General features: G+C 44.4%; 1 protein-coding gene across 1 annotated transcript; it reads left to right on the top strand.

Annotated features, from left to right (window-relative positions):
• The first annotated feature begins 16,867 nt into the window (after positions 1-16,867).
• On the top strand, positions 16,868-24,697 carry LOC149344218 (uncharacterized). The gene is made up of 5 exons (XM_089546215.1): positions 16,868-16,996; positions 18,259-18,320; positions 21,811-21,900; positions 22,626-22,652; positions 24,545-24,697. Exons 1-5 carry the CDS (start codon positions 16,924-16,926, stop codon positions 24,602-24,604), a joined length of 312 nt encoding a protein of 103 aa, XP_089402341.1. The 5' UTR covers positions 16,868-16,923; the 3' UTR covers positions 24,605-24,697.
• The last annotated feature ends 312 nt before the right edge of the window (positions 24,698-25,009 follow it).

Genomic DNA, 25,009 nt, shown 5'->3' with positions numbered 1-25,009 from the left:
GAGCGAGCTCGACTGAACAATCCCGCTGCAACAGCCGTTATATATGCACAAACGGTCTTTGGCCTTGTCCTTGGCCAGGACGTGAAACATCGTGCCAACCGTCTGGTTTTTATTTGGCAATATTTTGCAATATGTAGCGGCCATCCATACGAAGCTTTCTTCAACCACTGTGAACTCGAATACGATAAGGAAACTAGAAGGACAAAACAACAAACCGGGAAGGCTCTTATTCTGTCCAGAAAAGGCGGAGCGTCGTTTAATAGTGCAGACTGTTACCTCGTTGGCACGCATCGCTCCTTTCATCGACCGGTTTCGATATGCCTTTTCCCTTTTCTGTCTGTTTTCATCACGGTCTTATCATGCTTTTTGCCTCTACGTCATTCGTGAAGTGAGGATGCATCCAGCACGTGAACGTTGCGTATTACACTCCCCCTCCCCCCCTTTCCGCTTTCCTCGCCGCCGCAATATAGCCGAGCGGACGGCTTTGTGCCTGACAGCTCGCGTGCCGCAACCGCTTAGGGCATCAGCAGACGTCCCTCTCCACCGGCGCTTCCACACTCCCTCTGCCTCGAGTGCGCACGGACTTGCGGTAATATCGATTTCCTAAGAAATTACAGAGGCTACGTGCAATACTTTACAGGCAACTGAAAAGCCAGCTGATGTCAGAAATAAGAATACATGCCTCTAAAGTCTCGCGAAATTTGAAAGCTCGGATACCTCGGCTGAGAGCATTTCAATCACAAAATTAATGGTGCAACAAGTGTAAAAACGAGAAGAAAACAAGCAGGAGATAAAAAGGTTAATACGCTTTCAGAAACTTTGTCAACAACACACACAACTGTGTACTGTTGACCCGATCTTGCTCTCGGCGGCAAATCGAGTTTTCATCGCGGTCATCAATGAGCTGCCAAATAGGACACCCCTATTAAATAGCGACAGCGCAGAATGAAGCAGTGCTGCTTTTTTGATCGCGAGGTCAGCGTGCTCCCAAGCTGAATTTTGGCTCAAGGTCCTATTTCTTGGAGCCGATGAGTTTTTTTTTGTTTGTTTTCATCGAACATCGAACAAAAAGAGCAGTTTTTGCAGACCTGTCCGAGTAAACAATTTATGGATAGTTTTTTAGATATTATTTATGCATATAAAAGGGGCTGCACCAATTTTACAGGAAATTTTTGTAATAAATTAGCAGTAGTAATAAAACACCTTATTTCGGAGCACAAATAAAGAACTGAAAATGTGCTTCGCCTGTCACGCATCTAAAGATTTAATTTGGGTCTTATACATGAAAACACATATTCAGGAACATTCTGTTCAAAACACTTTATTTCACTAGACCTCCAGATTCTGCGCAAAGGAATAAAAAAGCACGAGCGCAAGGTTTTGCCCCCAAACATTTAGCTTTTACAGGTAACGCCGCATCTTGTAGAGCCAGCGAGGTTTACGGAGTTTGCTGTTTTTCTTGGCAGCATGTGCAGCAGCTACAAAGCTCGCCGGTTCCGTTTTCCATTTCCTTTTTTTTAATTGCAACATCACTGTGGAAAATCGCACTGTTTTGGTTGGTTGGTTTATGGGGTTTAACGTCCCAAAGCGACTAAGGCTATGAGAGACGCCGTAGTGGAGGGCTCCGGAAATTTCGACCACCTGGGGTTCTTTAACGTGCACTGACATCGCACAGTACACGGGCCTCGAATTTCTCCTCCAAAGAAATTCAACCGCCGCGACCGGGATCGAACCCGCGTCTTTCGGGCCAGCAGCCGAGCACCATAGCCACTGAGCCACCGCGGCGGCCGCACTGTTTTCGTGTTACCAGCAAACTGTTGGTGATAAGCGTATCCATGAGGCTTCCAGCTTGATTGCGATTCCTCTATTTCTGTACTTCCAACATTTTTCTGGCTTGCAATCAAGGCCCTTCCTTCCCTGAAACAACGAACCCCGTTAAAAAGCGTGAAATTGAGGCGCCGCCATGAAACATTTTCCTCCCGGGGATTTCAATATATTTACCTTATTGAAACTCCACACGCTTACAAAAGGTGCAGATGAAACCCTATGCGTCTTGGATTAATGCCAAAAATTTGTTTTATTATTTACATTCATACTATGGACCGTAATTAAGTCCAGGCAGCGAGGGCACATTACCAATAAAGCACAAGAATAAGCAATGCAGCATAACATTATTTGCGGTTTCGCAGAGGAGGGACGCAAAAAAGTATGTGCGGGCACAGATTATGTAAATATGTGTAAATTCAGGCAATTATCAGTAATAATACCGAATGCTGTAGGAAATTTCAACATTACTCCTAAAATAAAGTGTGGAAAAAATGCAGGATTGTTTGACATGTTTAGGCCAAATGCGGATTACTGGCGCCAGTACTTCGGTTTTCTCTTCGATTTGGGGGACAAGGCTCGTTTTTGAAAGTCAGGCAGGCATCAGACAAAAGTCAGCTAAATGGTTTAGGGGGGGGTTTTCGGGCTAGCGCGCTGAAAGTGGGAGGAACATTTAAGCTCCGCCATAAGGGGATGACGCCACAGCGTCGATACATTTTGGTCCACATATGCTGAATTGGTCAGCATAAATTTAAACCAAACGCATCCTTCACGGATTGAATGTCAGCATTCATGAACTTCTTTTCCATTAACTCGTAGATCGCTGGGAGTACTCACACTCACTGGCACACAGGTGCAGCGCTTAAGCGATGCGCATGTGCCCTTCGATGGCAGGTGCTGTCACCGGTGGGTGTTGTGAGAAACAGGCTGCTCGGAACCCCTCGCGAGTAATCATTAATTGAACTGCCACCTGCCATGGTGGGCAGTTTGCTCACAATTCGTGGGCAGGTTGTGATGACGCCACCAGTTTAGGTCACCTAGGTGGCCAACCTGCCACCAAGGGACCACCTAGGGCAGATTACGTAGAACCTAGCGGGCATACAGAGGGACTACACAGACAACGGCTAAGCTGCAAAGTGGAAGCTCTTGGGCTTACGCTCTAAAAAACAGTGACGTTTCAACCACCGCAAGAATGACTGCGCCAGGAACAAAAAAAAACACTCGAAAAACGAAAATGTTTCACAGAATCGACATAGATAATGCCTGCTGACTTGTATGTTTTGTGCACCGCTTGTAATTCGTCTGTTGACCCCTGGACATTTCCAATCACCCATTTCTACGCAACTGTTCACCTAAGTCGCGCAATAATCACTGGAGAAACTTAACGCACCTCAAGAATGGAACGCTATAGCATTTCAGATGCATATTCTTTTCTATTTTGGTATTTATGTGTCACTTTTACGTGTTTCAATGTTTCTCAACAGGCACTCGTTCGCAGTAAACCCGAGCAATACGGTCACAAAGCTGAGTGAGAAGAGTAGGTCACAACGCAGCGTGACCTCCCAGTCAGGTGAGCTAGTTGCCACCTGCCACCCTCGGCGCTTCGTTATGACGTCAAAAGGTCAGGTGACATCTCTCGGCCACTCAGTTTGACGCAGGTGACGTCACAGGGTCCCGGGACCTCTCTCTCTGGGGGCCTGGTGGGACCATTGCCACCTTTCAGAGTGGGCATGTTGTGGCAGCATCACCTTTGGCGTGTGCCGTCCGGTCTCAGTGCCCGCTAAAAATCGCCAGGTGGTAGAAATTATTCAGGAGCCCCACATTACGGCACCTCTTTCTTCCTTTCTTCTCTCAATCCTTTCTTTATCCTCCCCCCCCCCCCCCCCTACTCCCCTTAGGGCGCGGTTCGGCTGTCCTCCGATATACGTGAGACAGTTACTCCGCCATTTACATTCCTATGACATGACCTCTCTCGACTAATCAGGGTATTTGGGTCGCACATCAGCGCAGTTTTGGTGTTACGACTGCATTGGTATTGCTTTAAACACTATAATTGTACGATCAGGACCCGATTCGAAGAGAAACGGGTAAGTTCAGCGCGCGCGTTCTTTACACTCGTGACGCCCAAGTAAGTCTCCCATTGTCACGCTGTATCGGCAGATATTGACTGGAACTGACCATGGGCCATCTTTCACTCCAAACGAACTCTTTCCAGTGGCGTGCTGTACTTAAACTGCGTAGCTTTGGCTTGGCGATAATGTTCTGTATGCCCCTTCATGTACGAACCTGTAATTCTCAAAAATCCCGGAAGTTTCCGTTTTGAGATTCGGCTCATCTTCAAAAACAAAAGAGAAAGATCTCCTATTATTTAGCTGTCCGTGCTTCGCTTTTCTAGCGTGGCCCACACAAACGTTGCATGCCTCTGCTTGCGCCGTGACACGCCGCAGCGAGGATCCAACGATGGGATTTCAGCAGCGAAATTCAGCACCAGTACGATGCGCGTTGGCATTGAGTTACTGGCGGAGAATTATCGCTGACATGCTTGAGATTTCTTAATCTCTGCATGTTAGTGAAAGGTTTCCTGTGTTCTGCTCGGTGTCAGAATGGCAAGTAAACCGTCATTGCATGAAGAGGTGCTCAACTAAACATGTAGGATTCCTAAGTGAAGAAAAACCTCCTCGTAAGCGATCCATCACTACTTATGCCTGTATCTGTTAATTCACTTGTTTCTTTCCTAAGGCCGCCGTGAAAAATTATGGTGCTTGGCTGCTGACCCGAAAGACGCGGGAGGCAAAGTTCTAGAGGCCCGTGTACTCTGCGATGTCAGTGCACGTTAAAGAACCCCAGGTGGTAGAAATTTCCGGAGCCCTTCACTACGGCTTCTCTCATAGCCTGAGTCGTTTTGGGACGTTAAACCCCATAAACCAGACCAAACCAAACCAATATTAAAACTGCGGTGTTTCAAAAGCCGGTAATAGCTCCTCGTAAGGACTTGACAGAATCAGTGGAACAGCAGTGAAGTCTGTATCAGATCTGATATACAGGATGTTTCACCTAAGATTTTACACAATTTTTTAAAAATAGGCTTTTTGAGTGACAAGAGTATTTTTTCGCCACAGTATTGTAAGTGGTGTCGTATATCAGAATACAGCCAAGATCTCCTAACTGCCATGATGGTTAACTAATATTGATAAGTTAACTTTTTAACTATTACTATTACGCTTCTTAGTTAATGAGAGGTGTTTAGCCCACTGTAAGTAATATCCACATCAGTTTTAAAAATTTCAAATACGAGGCTGCCGACGGTGCTGCGGCTGAACGAATTCTGGCAACATCACACCAAAATACATGCGCTTCCGAGAAACTTGCAGTCAAAGCAACCGCTCCAGTGTAAGTAACTCGTTGAAAACTCGGGCCATAGCCCCGAGGGTAACCACATTTTCGAAATTCTAATCACTAATACGTCTATTACGTACTGTGGGATACACACCTCTCAATAATTAAGAAGTCTGACAATAATAGTTGGAAAGCTAGGTATTCAGTATTACTTAACCAGTCTGCTAGCTAGCACTTATTAGCTGTATCCTGTGCACTACGCCCTTAACAATACTATGCTTAAAAAAGCATTCTTCTAACTCAAAAATAATGTTTTTAAAAATTCTATAAAGTCATAGGTGAAACTCCCTGTATATTGTCCACTGCCACTTAAGAAGTGTTCGCTGCAAGAATATTTTATCCCAACATCAAAGTAGAAAAGTGCCTTTTTCACACAAAGGATGTGCTGTGAATGATATAATTATAGGCCAATTCTACTCGTGTTTTCGAAAATGGTAAAGAAAGTTCCTAACAATAAGTGAGTTATTCATATAAACGCCCACCGTTTCAAATCAGAGTACCAATATGGGTTCCAGAAAGGCAAATCAAATAATTTCGCACTGATCAGAATTAGAAAAAATTGTTAAAATAGAGCAACAGTTATACACTATTCATATCGCTTTATACTTACCTGAAGCGTTTCACTCTGTAAGGAGCGTTTACATCACCAAACTATTCTACTATGGAATAACAGGACTTTTATTTAAACACCTACGTAATTATTTATGAAACTGTAAGCTGCTTTTCAGAATTAATAGCGTAGTCTGAGATAGAGACCCTGTGATTTCCTGTCTTCCGCAATAGAGTATTTTAGGCCTCGTATTATTTGTTCTTTACATTAGTTGTCCCTCACCGAAAGCATTATCCTGTGCTCCGATGGGCCAAATGTTTTCTTTCCTTCTCACAACTTATCATTCTCTTTCTGTATAGGATATTCATCGCTCCAAAATCTGTCGCTATTTTATGGCAGTAAACTAAATCTAAATATAAGAAAAATATATATGTACATTTACACGTAGATTAGAGGCAGAAGAAGAAAGAGAGCGCAATCGGTAGAAGCAGACGACGCTGAAGTGTAGGTCTGTTTTCTTGTGCCCTCGTTCCCTTGTTCAGCTCTCGGCGCCCTCGTCCAGCCGCTGCAGTTCCTTCTCAGTGAAACAACTGTTACAATATAGCATCTTGCACCCTTGAACTAGCAGGCACAGCTTGACGCACAACCAAATTTAAAAGGCAGACCTTACAATACCATTCTCTTTCTCTACCAGAAATCCATGGCTCTAAAATTACTCAAATATTAAATGACAGTCAACGAAGATTAAACCTAAAGAAAAAACTATAGTATTTTCACCCATGAACAAGCACGCCAACTTTTCGTGCGCACTAAAACTTAAAGCGCAGACTTTGGAAGGAGTTCTGCACATCTCTCAGTTCGCGGACATTCTGGAAACACATCATAAATGGGCACTTTCCGATGGCATGCTCCGCCTTCCGACGTAAGGAAGCACTATTAATGCGATATTATCATATCGCTCATGAAGCGGGAAATCCAGCGCTGTCCATTCCACATGGTCCGAAAAACCACGTGACCTCATGAAATCATTGGCAGTGCCAGCATCATCAGGAAAGAAGCAAGAATAAAATTTCTCCTGAAGTCGGTTTCGAACCCCGGCCGGCGCGAACAGCTCACCTTCGCTGGTCACTTCACTAGCGCACTGCGCCATCACCTTTTTTTCACATGGTATTTATTACAGTGCAACAACGCTCCATGCACATGCGTTGTGCACAAACCATGAAGAAAACAATCGCAAAACAACGCTATGCATAATACGGCAAACCTAAACCAAGCACGTGAAAAGACGCAGCGCAGTGTACATCACTATACTACATTATAATACGACTTCAGAATACAACACCTATATCTTACCGGTACTCACCTACGGGGCACGAACGTGGAAGCTAGACAAAAGCGTTCAGCTTAAGTTAATGACACTGCAGCGAGCTGTGGAAAGAAAAACGACAGGTGTGATGTTAAGAGACCGGAAGCGGGCAGAGTGGGTGAGGGAACAAACGCGTGTTAATGACAACCTAGTCGAAATGAAGAGGAAGAAATGTGCTTGGGCAGGGTATGTAATGAGAAGGTAAGATAACCGCTGGTCCTTCAGGGTCACGGTGTATATTCCAGGAGAAGGCAAGCGTAGCAGGGGGCGGCTGAAAGTTGAGTGGCTGGTTAGGAGTAAGAAGTTTGCGGGGATGTAGTGGCCGCTGCTGGCCATGCACAGGGTTGATTGGAGAGACATGGCAAAGGCCTTTGCCCTGCAGTGGGTCGAGGCAGGCTGATGATTATGATAATGATGATGATTATGAAGCAACGATTAACGAGAAAGAGGACGATCAACAGCACAGAACTAGGAGTGCTTCCCACTCGGGTCCAAACTCGCTTTGGGCATTGATTTCCTTTAGGTTAACAATCACGCTGCTCAAGTCGACTGCTGCTGAAATGAAGAAAACACAAATTTACCATTTCGATCCATCATGCCCGTTTTACCGAGGCAATGTATTCCACTCAGAAAAAAACATATCAAAAGCTTTATCACGAAATGGCAGTGCAGTGAGATATTGTACAGCATGCGGTGTCAAATTAGGTCGTTTTTTTTTTCAATGTCCGTAGAAAGATATCCCAGAACAGTACTGCATCTTTGCAATCGGTGAAAAAATGTTCAATTATTTCCGGAACATCACAAAGGCGGAAATTTGCCATGAACCGAAAATGCCCTTTTTTTAACTACGTTTTAACGGGTAATGCCTTCCTATGTAGCTTATCGGAAAATGTCCTGGTACTTGCCGAGATGGGCATTTTGCCTACTCTTGTGAGCATGTCATGTCCAGGTGAGCCAAAATATAATGAGTAGTACATGACCGGAGGGAAGAGCATACAGATTAAATCCTTCTACAACCGTTTCCTCGACACTGAAAACAGGAGCCTAGAGAAGAAGCTAACAAGCAGAAAACGAACAGCCAAATACTCCTCATGAATGGAGCCCCACAAACATGAGCAATTAGAAACATTAGAAAGCGCAGTCAGGTTCGGTGAAACATGAAATAAATTGGCTTGCAAGAATCCACGCACTATTGGTCGCGTATAACACCGAAAAACATGAAACGTGAAACTGTCTGCCGGGCATACAGGTGAACTAAACCAAGGCCTCCAGTACTTACAGGCCGCAAAATGTTATCAGTCCTCATAGATTCAAAAGACCAATCCCAGAGAAATTGGCCGAAAATTTTGTGAGTCTGCACATGGTATTTCCAATAGGGTGCACTGTACCTATAAGCACTGAAGGGAACTCCAAGGTACTTGGGTGGCTTACGTGTCCATTGCGTACCAGAATATTCAACAGGTGTCGATTCCTATATTCCAAACAAGAGACCGCAATTCTTAGAAAGACCAATCTGAAATCTGACACCCTACAAAAGCCCTTCTTTAAATGAATAACTTCAATGATGCTTAGCTTAGCGCAGAAAAAAGTGAGGTCATCGGCATATATGCTCATACTTTCAGTTCGTTACTCATTATGCGGAAACCACTGAAGGCTCGAGTCTTTTGTAAAACTTATGCAAAATAGTGTCAAGTATAGTGGGAACAGGAGTGGGAACAGTGGACAGTGTTGTTTCACAGAGGACTGAATGCAGACTGGTTATGAGTGCGACATTTCCAGCAAAGTGCATGAAACAGTTCTGTAACAATGGAGTATCCCAGAAGGAAGAAGTGAACCAACATAGACGTGATTAGGGGAGAGAAAATAAATGATTGACACACGCGATCAAACACATCTGCAAGGTCAATTTGCTGCAGTGCTGGTAGTTCATGAGCAGCGAAATGCGCCACCACCGCAGCACAACACCCTTGCGCGCTAAACTGCCATTCTCTCGCACTGGGTTTCGGCATCGTCTTATTCATCAGCTTCCATTCTGGAGGCGCGAGCATATCAGCTTCGCTGGCCCCTGCATTGAACTAGTCTGCAATTGCCGTAGCCGAACACCCGTGTGCATGTTTTCGCATTCACAGCACGTAAGTAGTCTTAAGTGTCCTCGTAATTTTTGTCCCCAGCCTCGATGGAAGAGTTGAGATCAGTTTCGGATACTTTCTCTCTTCTTTACCACAGAGAACGATTGCATTTTCGTGTGAAAAAAGTAATACCAAATGTTTATCGTGATTTGCGACCGAAGGAAAACTTTGGGACGAAGATTGCGTTGAAACAAATGGCCTGGAGTGCGCCAGCATGCAAACAAAGCTGTAGAAAACGTTCTTCTCAAACGCGCAATATTTGGCGGGCTGACAAAAAGGGAAGGAATAACTGCGCACGCCGCTTCGGCTACCCGCGTCGATGACTGGTGTCCTTAGCTGTCCTTGTTTTAGCTCCCACTCTCCCTCAGCCCCTTGACGGCGGCTGAACTGCCAGCACTGTGCAGTTGAGACACCAGCCCGTTGCGTATGTACGGTGCAACATGTCGATGTATTAATCAATGCCTAATATCTTTCACCGACACTTCTGGGAAATCCGCTTGGCGTTAAAACCATGCGCATACGCTCGTTCGGTAGGCGAACGCTTGCCACGGTTTTTCCACCGGTGTTGCGCGGGCTTGCAGCGCACTCCGGTAACACCAGAAATGTACCTTACTCCGACATCTAGAGGTGGTCGGTTCAGATCCTACAGAGAGCATGTGGTTTTCTCTTCATCTTTCCAGTCAATTAACCTTCTGATAAGAAATGATGACACAACTAATTACTGATTCACATTCGCCACACAACAAAGAGAAAAACATTGCCTTATGCTTTCACTGCTTTGAATGGCTGTTGGCTTTCTTCATATGTATGTCGCAACGAGCCCAGCAAACTTTTACGCTTGTCTCCTCGATACCGTAAGGAGGGATTCAGTTCTCGCAGCCTTGATGCCACAAATGCAGCCCCGCTGTCGCCTGTACTATTCGATCATGTTCTACGTGGCTTTCGGTATTAGAGAAAGCTCCACACCCGCCGCTATGTCGAGAGTAGCGCTGTGAACGCTCTCAAGGGTAGGCTGCGGGCAAAATGAATGCACTCGAAAGCGCATGGTTAGACAGCCGCCGCCGCAGTTCAACTGATAGAGCAGCGTACGTGGGATTTGCAGTTCTGATCCCACCGACAGCATGTGGAATTTTAGATTTATTTAAGATTAATTATTTTTCTTGTAAAAATCATTACAGTGCCAGTGTTTAATGGCCTGCAAGCATTCGAAAGTTTCGAGGAATAAATCAGCATTCTATTTTTCGATTATTCGAACGAACGAAATAGTGTATATTCAAAATTATTCGAAACGAATCGAATGTGGTCTCAACTTTTCGAATAATTGGCACGAATTTCGAATAAGGCCCTCCATATTTTCTTTGGCGGCTGTTCTAAAACACGGCCCACATCGACACCGCTTACCACCCTGCAGTGATCAGCATGTGCGGGGTGAAGGGGGCTCAGTGCCGCAACGCGCTCCATTCGTTTGACGGCGCTCATAATGCTTCTACACTGCCTCTAAGACTGCATGACGCGGCAGGGCTAAGGCAAGTGCAGCATTCGAATTGACCAGCGCGAGAACAGACGGCGGCAAGAGAAGAAACACAGACGACAGGACGGGCGCTGTGTGTCTTTTCTTGTCTCCGTGTGTTTTCGCACTGGTCAATTCGAATCATGTTCCGCCAACTCGCCCAATCAGCAATTTTGATTACAAATGCAGCAAACACTCCCTTCAGGCACGGTAACAGGGGCAATGGTTCACAAGCAGCTGCCGCGTCCGTCTTATTTACAAAGATGCAGATGTAGTTTATTCTCTTTCGCGGTCACCAGCAAAGCTGATTTTTCTGTACATATAACTTCACGGCAATCTAGTCAATATACTTCATGTTGGGACACTGTAGTGCAGATTGGCCTGTCGGCTTTTAACAGCTACATCTTTCGCTTTACAAGTTTCTTACCTTATCATAAGTTACCGATCGTATCATATGTTAGTGCTAACTTTAGTGTTTCGCATGATTGCTCCTTTTGTGCGAATATGTGCACAAGTAGCGGATACTAATACAAACGTTCTATTCGTGTGTGATTCGGTTCCGTCACTATTCGATTCGGGTCTTCGCTGCATTACTCGTATTGGATCCCCACTGAAAAAGCACTATTCACACACCACTGCTAATTACCTCTTAATGATGAGCGAAAAAAAAGTGATATTTCCACCTGCTTTTTTTGGTTTCGCCCCGCAGGAGCATCCTCAACATACAGATGCTGGTGAGTTGCGATACCTCATGTTGCCGAGCATCCCCACTGTCATCCCTCAGGGGGATGACGGTAAGCAGTGAGCCACCACATAATCGACCACACGCGCTTAGCCGTGTGTGGCTCAGCCATGTCCAGGAAAAAAGGTATACGGGTGGTTGAGCGGAAGCCGAGCGTTTGCACCTTTAAGGCCCCACGGCGAAGGCAACACACCACTTTTATCACAGATTCCCGTAGACAGCACCTCCGGCCTAACCCGACCAGGGGAAATCGGCAGTCGCCTTTTCCTATCCTTTCCTTTATCTTTCACCTTCCTATCTCTTTCTTACAACTCATCTGCCTCCTCCTCCTTTCTTGGTGTTTTGTTTTTTTCCTGGCGGCTAGGGTAAAACTTGTGTGGCCGACAACCCTGAGGTGAGTCATATTTGGTTATAGTTGGAGTGTACAGCTAGCGTGGACAGTGCTTTTGCAAGCTCCTCTCCAGTTCCTTGTCGGCTTCCGTGGTGGGCGGCTGGCACCATGGCCTAACAATATACATATTTCATGGCTCCATCTCCCTATCAAAATGATCATCCTAAGTAAAGATTGCGGACCGATGTGACAACCCAGTACGTCTATAAATCCAAAGAAATGTTCTCCAAATTCCTCGTTGCGCACAGTGAAGAGACAAATTACTGCCCGAACAATGTCACCATTTATTGTTGCAAAAAGCACGACCGATGCCTTGGCCACGGGCTACAAGCTAAAGGAATGCCTAGTGGTGACTTTCTTCTGGAGCTTAAAGACAGGGCCAAGCATTCAAAACTATCCACCATAACGTCAGTTGGGGTAACCCCGGTGTCAATCCCCACAGATCCCCAAGCAGAGGCATCTGCTTCATGCAGATGTTGGTGAGTTGCGACACCACGGATTCCTGAGCATCCGCAGGGAAATCCCCGCTGTGGAATGAAAGTGAGCAGTGCATCAGCACATATCCGTGCACCTGTGCTTAGCCGTGCTTGCCTCACCCGTGTCCAGGCAACAGGGGATCCTGTTGGTTGAGCTGATGCCGAGCGTTTGACCTTTAAGACCCTTCGGTGAAGGCATAACACCACTTTAGCCCATCTTCCTGTACACGGCACCTACGGCCTGACCCGACCGGGGGAAATCGGCAGTCGCCTTTTCCTATCCTTCACTCTATTTTTCACTTTCGTATCTCTTTCTCACCACTCACCTGTGCACTTCTCTCTTTTTGGATTTTTCCTTCTTCCAGGCGGCAGCGTTAACCTTGTGTGGCTAACCACCCTGCGTTACGCCATATTTGATTATAGTTACAGTGTACAACTGGCGTGTGCAGGGCTTCCTTCAAAGGTCCTGTCCTCTCCCATTGTTTGGGCTCCTTGGTTGGCGGTTGGCCCGGTGGTCAAAAAACCTCAACTTTTTTATGGCTCCCCCCCCCCTTTCTAAACTTCATCGCTCCCTAAAAAGAGGGCGGAACGAAGCAGGTGATTTTTTTTTCAAAAAAGAAAGATAACATTCCCAATATTTCATGTCATACATAGCGAAGGAGAAGACGAAAAAGCAAGACATATCCCCATTCCTCGTAGCAAAGTGCTTGACAGATACTTTAGGCCTTGTGTACAAGGTACCCAAAATGACCAGCGGTGATTTACTGCTCAAAATACGCGACACTGTCCAATACTCTAAACTCTCAAAGTTCGTGTCCTTAGGCGAAATCCCTGTCTCTGTCACTTCTCGTCGATCTCTGAATAATGTCTGAGGCGTCATCTCTGAAAACGTTTTAGTCCACCTTTCCGACAAAGAAATGCTGGAAGGTCTCACTGACCAAGACGTCATAAATGTTCAGCGGATAAAGATCCGGAAATATAACCAGGAAATAGAAACAAAAACACCTGATCCTTATGTTCAACACCAGCACATTGCCCAACACAATCCAATTGGGATATCTGAAAATTAACGTAAGACCATACATACCCAACCCTCGATGATCTTTCAATTTTCAGGGATTCGTCCACGCTTGTAGAGTTGCCGCGGTCGAGAAACTTGCGCGAAATGCGCTTCGAAAGATACCCATTCTGATGAATGTGATGCAGCCCCGCTCTGTGTAAACTGCAAAGGAGGTCATGCTGCATACTCCAGGGCGTGTCAGTCCTGGAAGAAAGAAAAAGGCATTATTAGTCTCAAAACTACAGAAAACATTTCTTACAAAGAAGGAAGAAGGCGATTCGCTCTAACAAACACATTCTCTTTCACGGCAAGAACAAACTTCGCCGGTGTGGTGCGTGGGCACGGCACACCACACCAGCCTGTGGGGGGGCCATCCGCGTCCCCAGGTGGAGTAAGCAACATTATTCCACCATCTCCAAAGCAGGCTGCGCAAGCCTCCGGGTTGGCAGGCCTCAAGACCTTTTCTCACAAGTCGAGGTCAAATTCGAACGTGAACGTGCCCTCTGCACGGTCGTCCAGCGCCTCTGCAGAGGCGACGGACACGACCCAGAACAGCTCCGTGCCGTTCCCGTCGGGCGGTCGGCGGAGCTCCCTGGTTCGGGCAAAAAAAAGACAGGCCCCGAGTCACGGCGCCAAGCAATGAACTGTAGAGATCTTCTAAACAACTACAGTGGCATAAAAGACATACTAAGAGCACACGCTCTTCACGCCTTATGTCTACAAGTTGCTAATTTAGGTCCTCTAAAAAATAACTTTCGTAAGAATTATGCTGCTTTCCGCCGCGACCGACAGCAGGTGAGCAGGCTGTCGGGAGGCGTAGCCTTCATAGTGAAAAACTGCGCCCCGCCTCGTGAGCTTAAACTAAAAACAAGCCTCGAATCTGCCGCAGCCACTCTGTTTTCACACAAAACCATTGCAGTGTGATCTGTATATGTTGAGCCAAAGCTGAAGGTAACACTTCATTATTTAGAGGTTCTTTTAGAGCATCTACCAGAGCCATACCTGGTAGTTGGAGACTAATGCATATGCATGTTTTTGTGGAAGCGAGAAAACTGACGCTAGAGGCCATTTTATAGAGAATTGAATTCTATGCAATAACGTTTGCTTACTCAACTCGCGTGTATCCACATACTGCTCTCCAACCTCAGGGAAAATTAGTGTTTTAGATTTGTCTTTTAGTTCACCGTATGTTGTCAGTGATCTTAACTTAGATAATCCATATAGAAGCGATCATTTCCCTCTCACGGTAGGTCTCTCATTATCGCCAACAGTCATTCAAAGCTAACCACAGCGTTGGAAGTTGCATTTAGCTCACCGGGCATTCTTTAGAAAAGAAACCAGTTTGGAGGATATAATTTTAGAAAATCATACCACAGATGAGAGAAATAAAATCTTCACAACGTGCATTCTTTCTGCCGCACATGTATCCATTCAAAATTCACAGGAGTGTTGCGTCAGAACCACAAAGTGTGGTACACAAGAGACAATAAAAATTAAAAACAACAACAAAATAAAGCCTGGGGAGTCTTTTGCATATAAGCAACACACAAAAATCTCATTATTTTCAAAAAGGCGAGAGCACGAGCGCGGTTTATTCGGCGCAAGGCCGACACCATCATGGCAGAGCTACATCTCCTCCTACAAACAGTCAAATCACAGCCAAACAAAATGCAACCGCAGGTGCGAAAACTAAATGGCAACTACTCACTCCTCACGATCCCCCTTTCAACAACAACTGGTACTCAAGCAAGCATACAGGAACAGGTAGATACTTTAGGGAAGCAATTTGCTGCGGTTTTCAAGTTCTTCACACTACAGCCAGTAATTTTCAAAATACAAAAATATAGCAGGAGAACACAGACTCCCAACAAGTGGAGGTGCAAATGAAAAATACAAAATACAACAGTCTATTTACCCTCCAAGAAATCGGTAGACTACTCTCTGCCGGGAAGAAAACTGCTCCAGGACACGACCAGGTACACTAGGAAATGCTTGCCCATCTTTCGAAACCTGACGTAGAAGCGCTCTTGAATTTCTTTCGTATAGTTCTACACGCCTTATTCATAGCTTTCTGCTGACAAAATAAGAAAAACCTCGTTGCCAAAATTGTGCAGGAGAATTAACAGTAAGTCACATTTTACTCTCGTGCACGAAAGTCGAAAAACTAAAGACAAAGTTTTTTACACAGTTTTTTTTTTTGCACCCGATGTTATTGTTGGGAGAAGATGCGATTGTGGACGTGTCTTGAGTGTTTGGATTTTTAAGAGAAGCAGGTTTGCTCGACAAACTCTCAATTTTAACCCACTGCCTCGCTTTACTTTTAGGTGCACTTCAGCCACCTTCTCATTCCTGAGAAGAGGAATGAAGTTTTTAATTGGTTGGTTGGGGGGCTCAACATGCATGCCCAGCCAAGGATGGCCGCTGAGGCTACATGACATTCTTTAAAACTTCAATTATAAGCTATAAATAAAATTTCTTTCCTCTTTCATAACTAGGCAACGCATACCACTGCTATAGGCTCTCTTCAACGACGATTTTAATATTCCTATAAAACTCTGCACAGGACCATTTCCTTATACCTTATACCTTGATTTTGGCCCATGATGGCCGTAGTTGCCCATGTGCCATAAAACTCAACAATCAACAATCGACAAGATCATGCCCTGAACCGTACTAGGCTCTTTCATGTATGAGTGCCGACTTCTATCTTTAGTAAAAAGTAGGACTGCGCGAATAAAGTAGGACTTGGAGCCATGCCTTCTTCTTTATTAATAAAGTTTCCGTACATACTTACTGCCTGGATACATTGCCTATAGCCACCGTAATCTCTAAAGAAACGGACGTAACAGCAAGTTTCTGAGCACTGAAGGCAGAGAGGAGTGCGGAAGCGCAATATTGCAGCGGCGGTCGCTAATGGCCTTGACAATCGCGGCACGCAAACCGGCAGGCAAGAAATTGGTCGCAGTAAGCGAGGGGGGGGGGGGGGGGGGGCAGGATGGAGGGCGCAATACGCAATGGTCACATGCTGGATTTACCCCCAAGCGCGACTCAAGACAAAAAGCGTGATAAGACCGTGACAGAAATAGAGAGAAAACCAGAAAAACAGAGAGAAACCAGCCAATGATCGAAAGGCGCAGGGCGTATCAACGCGCTTCCACACTTTCCTATTACAGCGCACTCTCGCATCTCTCGACAGAAAAAGGGCCTTCCGCTTGCATTATTCTTGAAAACTTTCTTCATTATAGCCATCTTGGCAGTGGGAAAAGAAAGATGGACCAGCACGTGTGGTACATATTACATAATATTGGAAAAGACTATTCAAGATCGTTGACATCATATTTCACGTCTTGCCCAAGGTCAGTGGCAAGATCGTTTGTGCGTATATAACGGCTGTCGGAGTGGGGTTATTCAGTCCAGCTCGCTCCCGTAGTCCTTGTCCATCTCTCGTTGCTCTCTCGTAGAGATTGAACCCGTTCAGAATGAAGGTGCTGTTCGTGTGTGCACTCATCGTGGCTGGAGCCTTCGTTGTCAACGGTACCCACGAACTGTGCGGTAAGAGAACGGAAATGATTCTCCCGTTTTATTAAATTTTTCGGCACTGCTCATAATTTATAGCCGGAGAAGTAGTGGTTAACAACGTCATTCTGCATAAAATTTCGGCGTTATTGCATACAGCACAAATTATGAGCCCCGCTCCTCGGCTGTGTTCCTGAACTAGGCCAGTCACCCATCCCATCCCCTTTTCATGCTTCGTGGTGGCGCTCTTAGTCGTTATCCACTGGCTTATTTATTCATGTTCTAACATATGCACAGCCAAGCGTGGAGTTTTATCTGTAAAACCCCGATTTAAGACTCTGGTGCAAACGCACCCTCACCAAAGCAGTATTCAATGTCCGCAAGCTGAATGCAAAGCGGAGCTAGAAAGGAATAGCCTCCGGTATTGATACAGAGAGCGGAAAAGTACTACAAAAGCGAAAATAATAGACATTATAAAGATTCAAGTTCATTAAGAGGTTCAACGCCAGTTGCTCTCAAAGAAGTAATGTATTCTGCGGAAACAAACGGCTTTCGTTTTGTGGAGTTTTACGTCTCAAAGCAACTCGGTATATAAGGGATGCCGTTTTACGTCCCAAAGCGACTCAGCCTGTGAGGGACGCCGTAGTGAAGGGCTTCGGAACTTTCGACAGCCCGGGGTTCTTTAGCATGCACTATCATCGCAAAGTACAAGGGCCTCTACAATTTCGCCTCCATTGAAATTCGACCTCCGCGGCCAGGATTGAACCCGCGTCTTTCGGGTCAGACGCCGATTGCCATAACCACTGGAAAGGACGAGGGAGGAACTTTTTCACTGCAAAACTATCGCCTTACATTGCATTGTAACCAAGTATCTCATTCCTTAGAGATGTCCTCATGCTTACAATACATATTTAATACCCCTTTGAATGCGCATTTAAAATACACAATCAAATACACAGTATTTACGTTGTTTCGCTCGTAACTTTCGACAAACCTTGATGAACCAACTTTTGGCATGTTAAAAAGCACCGTGGTTAAAAGATTTCTCTTTAACTTTTCTCAACATAAATGAGCACTCCCAGCTTTTCTCTGCACCTATATATATGTAGGTAATTTTTCAGTTTTACCACATATAAGACTAAGGCCACTTCGTATCATTTAATTTCAGCATGCCACACAAGCACAAATTGGCAGCTGTCTGTCCCAGCACCATAGCTGACAATCCGGGCGCTGCACAGCTCTCACATAATCCGACGTCACACGTTTCACTGTAACCTGCACTTTTTTCCGTCTTACAGGCCTGAACGACGACCAGATCCAGGCTGTGGTGAAGTGCATGGGAGAGCGTGTTGACTCCCGGGTATGAGGCACTTGATTACTCTCCGTGTTGTGCATGCGCAGAACCTAAAGCACATTGTGAAGGCAAATTGCCTAAGCTATTTCTTTGAGTTCTGAAACAGGTTAGGAAGTTTTGCCTCACATTATTTTCTCCATACTGATTTTGTAGCAGTAGAGCATGCGCGACCGCTGTTGGAAACCTAGTGCCCCGTAATCTTCCACCTGATAAAAAAACTGTACTGCACGATTGTGTAATGCAATTTCTGGAGTCTAATAGGATACTGTGCAATATTTAGAGCGGCTTAAGACATAGTTTCATCGCCGTAAAACAAAAAATTGAATTCGGACACACTTCCTGTACCCTTTATATTGGAGCTCAGCTGTACTACGCCATATTTATAGATTTTGCTTGGTTATTGGGGTTTAACGTCCGAAAGCAACACAGGCTATGAGGGACGCCGTAATGAAGGGCTCCGGAAATTTCGACCAACTGGGGTTCGTTAACGTGCACTCACATCGCACAGTACACGGGCCTCTAGAATTTCGCCTCCATCGAAATTCGGCCGCCGTGGCCGGCATCGAACCCGTGTCTTTCGGGTCAGCAGCCGAGCGCCGTAACCACTGAGCCACCGCATCCGGGCCGTACAGATTTTGCGCTTAGGCTTTTGTTACTGTACCATATCCTAATCTCTAGTGCAAACTACTCAATATTTCAGAAAATCTTCAGATATTAATTGTATTACTGGTTTTGTTTAGCACCGTTAAGAGTTTATATCTAATATTTCAATGAAATCCTGTCCCCTGTAAGAGACTTCAAGGGTCAATGCTAGGCGTTGCATTATTCTTCGGAAAAGGACCGGCATATCACATTCCGCGTTTAATTACGCTTTCGGTTACTTATTTTTCAGAGTTTGGGAATATAAGTACTGTTCCTTTAATTTACCACTAATATATCCTATCGAAGATGTTAATATCATTTCCACTAATTAAAGCGCTAATATAGCTCGGGCATTTGAGACGAACATTTTATAATGCTCGACAAGAGGCTAACATACATATTACTGTACATAATCTTAATTCGTCCCGCGGGTGATAATACATCTCCCGTCTGGAACGCTAAAAAATATTATGACAATAACCTATTAGACAGCATCCAGTGAAAAGCAGTAACGTTGATATATCGACGGAATGACCACCATTTTCAACCCTTTGTGCCTTGCCTTCGCCGAAACTACCTCCTCTCGTATTCATGCGCCGTCATATCGAGTCACTAAATGCCCAGCATAGCAGTTTTAATTCATTTTATCATGTTTCACGTATTGCTTTTGTTCTGTTTTCATATTCCATGATCAAAAAGTCACGACAACCTCACCATTAAGCTATACATTTCGATCGTTTCAAATGCAGTTTTTTTTCCCAGGATGGCTGAAAACTATACTTTAATTAACCTCGTCTCTTTCATTAAACTCACTTTTGGCCGCAGTTCATGCCATTTTATGCTCAGCAGTGAATTGTGTTACCTTCTTTGCATCACATATTTGTTTACATACTGCATTTATTAATTATATATATATATATATATATATATATATATATATATATATATATATATATACAGGGTGTTTCACCTAAGACTTTCTGCAATTTTTAAAAATAAGCTATTTGAATTACATGCGCGCTTTTTCTGGCATAGCATTGTCAGTGGTGTAGTACATCATAATGCATCTAAGACGTGCTAACTAGCAGGCTTGTTAACCAATATTTAATAGTTAACTTTTAAACTATTACAGTTGGGCTTCTTAATTACTGAGAGGCATGTAGCCCACCGTAAGTAATGTCCATATCCATTTTTAGAATTTCGAGAACGCGATTATCCTCGGCGCTGTGGCCCAACAAATTTTGGCTATCTCGACGAGTTAGGTTCACTGGAGAGGTTGCTTTGCCTGCAAGCTTCTCAAACCGCATGTATTTTGGCGCGATGTAGGCGAAATTTGTTGGGCCACAGCGCCAAGGCTAACCGCGTTTTCGAATTTCTAAAAACTGATATGGGTATTACTTACGGTGGGCTACATTCCTCTCAATAATTAAGGAGCCCAACGGTAATAGTTTAAAAGTTAACTATTGAATATTAGTTAACAAGCCTGATAGTTAGCACGTCTTAGCTGCATTATGATGTACTACACCACTGACAATGCTATGAAAGAAAAAGCGCGCATCTAATCCAAATACCTTATTTTTAACAATTGCAGAAAGTCTTAGGTGATTCTTGGTGGGTACAGCCGAAATAACAAGACGCAGACACAGAAAGGAACACGTAGAACGTAGACGAAGCTGACTGTCAACTAAAATTTTATTGGAAAACCCGCGCTTTTTGTTTCCTTGTCAAAAAGATCTTGCTTTTATCTCCCGTGGGGTTCGTTCAAGAAGGAAATTTCTTTTCTTGATAGAGAGATTGAAGGTGTACTAACGCACCGCTGTCCTGTTTCCCGTATCGCCAATGCCTCAAGGATCTCACGTGTCACTTGGTCTGCAAACCTTTTCATGACTTGAACTTCATGCAACTTGGGCTCACACTTGCGCACTTTTTTTCCTTTTTTGTTTTCTTTACAATCTCTGCAATGCAGGGCTAGATTGCTGCTTGGGGCACCTGATAGCGCTATCAGGTGCCCCAAGCAGCAATCTAGCCCTGCATTGCAGAGATTGTAAAGAAAACAAAAAAGGAAAAAAAGTGCGCAAGTGTGAGCCCAAGTTGCATGAAGTTCAAGTCATGAAAAGGTTTGCAGACCAAGTGACACGTGAGATCCTTGAGGCATTGGCGATACGGGAAACAGGACAGCGGTGCGTTAGTACACCTTCAATCTCTCTATCAAGAAAAGAAATTTCCTTCTTGAACGAACCCCACGGGAGATAAAAGCAAGATCTTTTTGACAAGGAAACAAAAAGCGCGGGTTTTCCAATAAAATTTTAGTTGACAGTCAGCTTCGTCTACGTTCTACGTGTTCCTTTCTGTGTCTGCGTCTTGTTATTTCGGCTGTACCCACCAAGAATTATGAACCAACTAGCTCAGTTTTCTACTCTTTTAACGGTCTTAGGTGAAACAACCTGTATATATATATATATATATATATATATATATATATATATATATATATATATATATATATATACGAAGACGTTGTCATGTTTTGTATTGTTCTTTGTCCTCTATCCTGCTCTATTTCTTTTACTTTTGTGATTGATATCTTTGTTCAAATCAAGAAAAATTTTACAGTGGTAGGGCACGTAATGGGAAGTCGAGATCATCGATAACGTCTCATGGTAGCAGAGTGAATTCCAAAAGAAGAGCACCAGGGGCGGCAGAAAGTCAGCCGGACGGTTCACATTAAGATTACGGGGATAGCAAGGTCACATTTGAAGAAGTAAACGTTAATTGGAAGGATGTCGGAGAGGCCTTTGTCTTGCAGTGCACCAAGTTAGGCTGCCATTGCTGATGATGGTGATTTTTCTCACAGCTGCAAGAAAAGGCCAGGGAATTCATCCGCGGCCAGGGTGGCAGCGTGGCCCAGCTCCTCAAGAGACAGTGCGATGCCGACGTGGACTTTGTGAGTGCACTCTTTTGACACTCTTCTTGAATAATTACGTTGGTCAATTTGTAGCAAAAAATTTACTGCATACTGCCGAAACAGTCTAAATATTAAGGAACTGTTTAGTGCCGTTCGAAATTGACGATCTCTCACAGGCTTTTGCAGGAATATGGCGTTGGCTTCCTAAGTCCGCGTAACGTGTATAAAGCTGATAAGCGCGTTTCGCCCCTTGGTATTCTAGGATTACAGATTGTGAAGGCTGCATTAGTAGAGTGCAGGTGTCTAAAATGGTAGCAGCATTCTGCATTGGGAAAGAGCAGAATATAATTTTTACTGTGAAGCGTACATGTGTGCACAGAGAATAAATTCCAAAAAGCACATCGAAAGCGTATCTCAAACTTTAGGAGTCCAATTCCGAGGTGTAATACGCAGCAATATGAGTAAAGAACCTTGCGCAGAAAAAACGTTCAAGTTAATTGCATCTCTTAAAACAAAACATAAGAGATTCAATAATTATGTAGCAGCGTACAAAGAGTGTTAAGTGTGTTCAAGTGTTCAATGCTTTTTAAAATGAATCATGAAATTACGGCATATATCTTACTCTTGAGACTGTGCGAATTAAAACTTGATCCATTAAAAGTAAGCAGACAATTTTTTCTTGAAAGTGAAGGTGCAGGCCATAACAATATGCCAAAACCATTCTATCAGCACCTTACGAGACAAATTTTCTTTTCTTTTCTTAGAGTGCGGCGGTGACAGCTGTTCTCTCCGTGAGTACATTTTTACTTCTCGTTTTCTTACCTGGAACAAACTTCGTGCTGCTCCTAAGCACAGCTCTGAGTGCACTTTTTGTGTACTTTTTTATAATTTTACTTGTGTTCATAAACAAAAGCTTTAGTGGTGTCTGCACCATTAAGCTCTCGGCTAAGGTCAGTATGTGAGGAAAAGAAAAAAGAAAGCAGTGTCGTTAGTTCTCAGCCTATGTAGGTCAGATAATGGACCGAAATAAACGCATTGTAGATACTATCCCGAAAAACATTACCTCATCGACCCTTGCATGGCAGACGCTCCCCAGTTCAAAAAAGCAAAGCAAAATGGATAGTACGCACACTAATGTAATCTTAAAGTTCGATAACATGCCTTAGTAAACCTCCTGCGTTTAGCATCACAAGCTTTAGGACACAAGATTCGTTACTGTGAGATTGTGAAGTCACAAAATTTACGATTTAATGACCACCGCGGCCACACGCAGCCAGCGTTCGACCCTGTGGTGATATAGGTTTCGTGCATTTTGGTTCCCTAATGGGTCATACTGCCCTCAACACTGACCCCCTTGCTGCAAAAGCGGCGCATGTGCTAAGGCTCTCTCAATCAGAAATATGTTTTTTCGTGTTAGTGACCAATAAGTACAACATCACCTGCTACAGAAAGCCCCCGAAAGCACTGCTAAAAACACTTCACCTTCGACACTTTATTCATTTATCCATGAGTACAAGAGAGAATTGAACAGATGGCAAAATACGTACTCAAAAATCTTCTTACCCTAAACTGAGGTAGGCGGGGTTAGCTGTCGACAAAACACGTGCCTCAAGGAACGCGCAATAAGAACTGGTGCTCAGGGTGCGGAAAGCATTACAAAAAAAGCATAAATTCCGTCTTTTACGATAACTGCGCAATTAACCTCCCTGTTCAGTTAAATTTGTACACAAATGAAAAGAACCAAAAAACCTCGCTATAAGTTTTATTCCTCTTCCTTAAAAACGGATGCACAAGAAATGGAAATATAAATGCTACTTCCAGTCCACACGTCACGTTGCATGCTTAAGTCGCCATTTTACTTGATCATTGTTTTTAATTTCACTACGTTTCAATTCTATAAAAAAGAAGGAAGTCGTAAAAAGCAAGGGAAGGTACAACTGCGCAACCCGTGCGCAGCAGCCGCCATCACTGTCGTGGCTCCAGTGATGATGAACACGCACACTGAGTGTGCCGGTGATATGGCTGAGGCAAGCGAAGGCGCAAATATATTTGCAGGGCAGACCGAATTAATCAGAAAGGAAACAAGTCGAACACAATGCCTGACCAAGATTGGCTTAAATAAGAGCGCCTGACTGAGCCGGACGCAGAGCACCCGATGCCATGTGTTGCATGCCACCCGTGTTCTAATCCGAACGGACATTCATTCCGTGGACTGAATGAACAAATCTTGGGCTGTATTCAGAATGCATACATATTTTTCGATGAAGCGGAGTAAGAGTGGTGCTTTGCACGCATAGGGATAACTTAAGTAATCATCAGTGTTCTCTGAAATTTCCTACTTCCGACAGTTATTGGCGGTTTGAAATTTTATTCCAATTTTTACACATTACGCCATCGAAAGATAAAAATCACTGCCAGTGTTCGAAAACTGGCAGCGTTCTTAGCCATGGTTTCCAAACAAGACTCCGCAAAAAATGAGGTGGATGCTGCCGGGTCTGGCAACAGCGTTTATCACTCAAATGAAAGCTGATATATTAAAGCAAAACTGAAAGCAGCCCTGTGGGCTGGTGATTACAGCTGGAGTAATAAATGGGAAGTCACAATTTAAGATACGTACAAGGAAACCAGAGAATGTCCACTAATGCGCCTGATATCTGACGTTCTTGCTTTTTCTCCGTTTCAGCCCGAGCAGGCGGAAGCTGTCAGAAACGCCTACAGGGAGTGCAGGGCTGCCCAGAGTTGAAGTGGTTGGAGAGCAAGAGCGACCTGTACAATTCACTATTCGGACCACACGCACGCCGTGCGATTTTCTTTTTAGTTCTTTTTCATGCCCATTGTACTCTTTGTTCGTTGCACAAGATTACTTCTCAAGAACGTGATGAAATAAAGTCGGTCGTTACACTGATCCCGGTGCACGTTGAAGAAAATATCCGTGGTGCTTGCCTACTGCTGCGTATGGCTTCCGCCGTACACACACACGCTCACACATATATTTCGCGCTAAAATCCTGAAGGTTTCTGCCGCGCGCCTCATGCGAAATCTGTTTGTCAAATGGGTGGTTTGATGCACAGGAAAAATGTGCAGCGCTAGATTGTATTGACAGCCCTCATTTGGTTTCACTTGGGTAGAGCACTTTGTCTCTTTTAAA

This window comes from Amblyomma mixtum, chromosome 5 (genome assembly GCF_055824585.1).
Source record: "Amblyomma mixtum isolate Tamu chromosome 5, ASM5582458v1, whole genome shotgun sequence".
NCBI classification, from domain to species: domain Eukaryota; kingdom Metazoa; phylum Arthropoda; class Arachnida; order Ixodida; family Ixodidae; genus Amblyomma; species Amblyomma mixtum.
The sequence above is the reverse complement of the archived record's forward strand: the minus strand, read 5'-3'. Positions and strand labels throughout refer to the sequence as shown.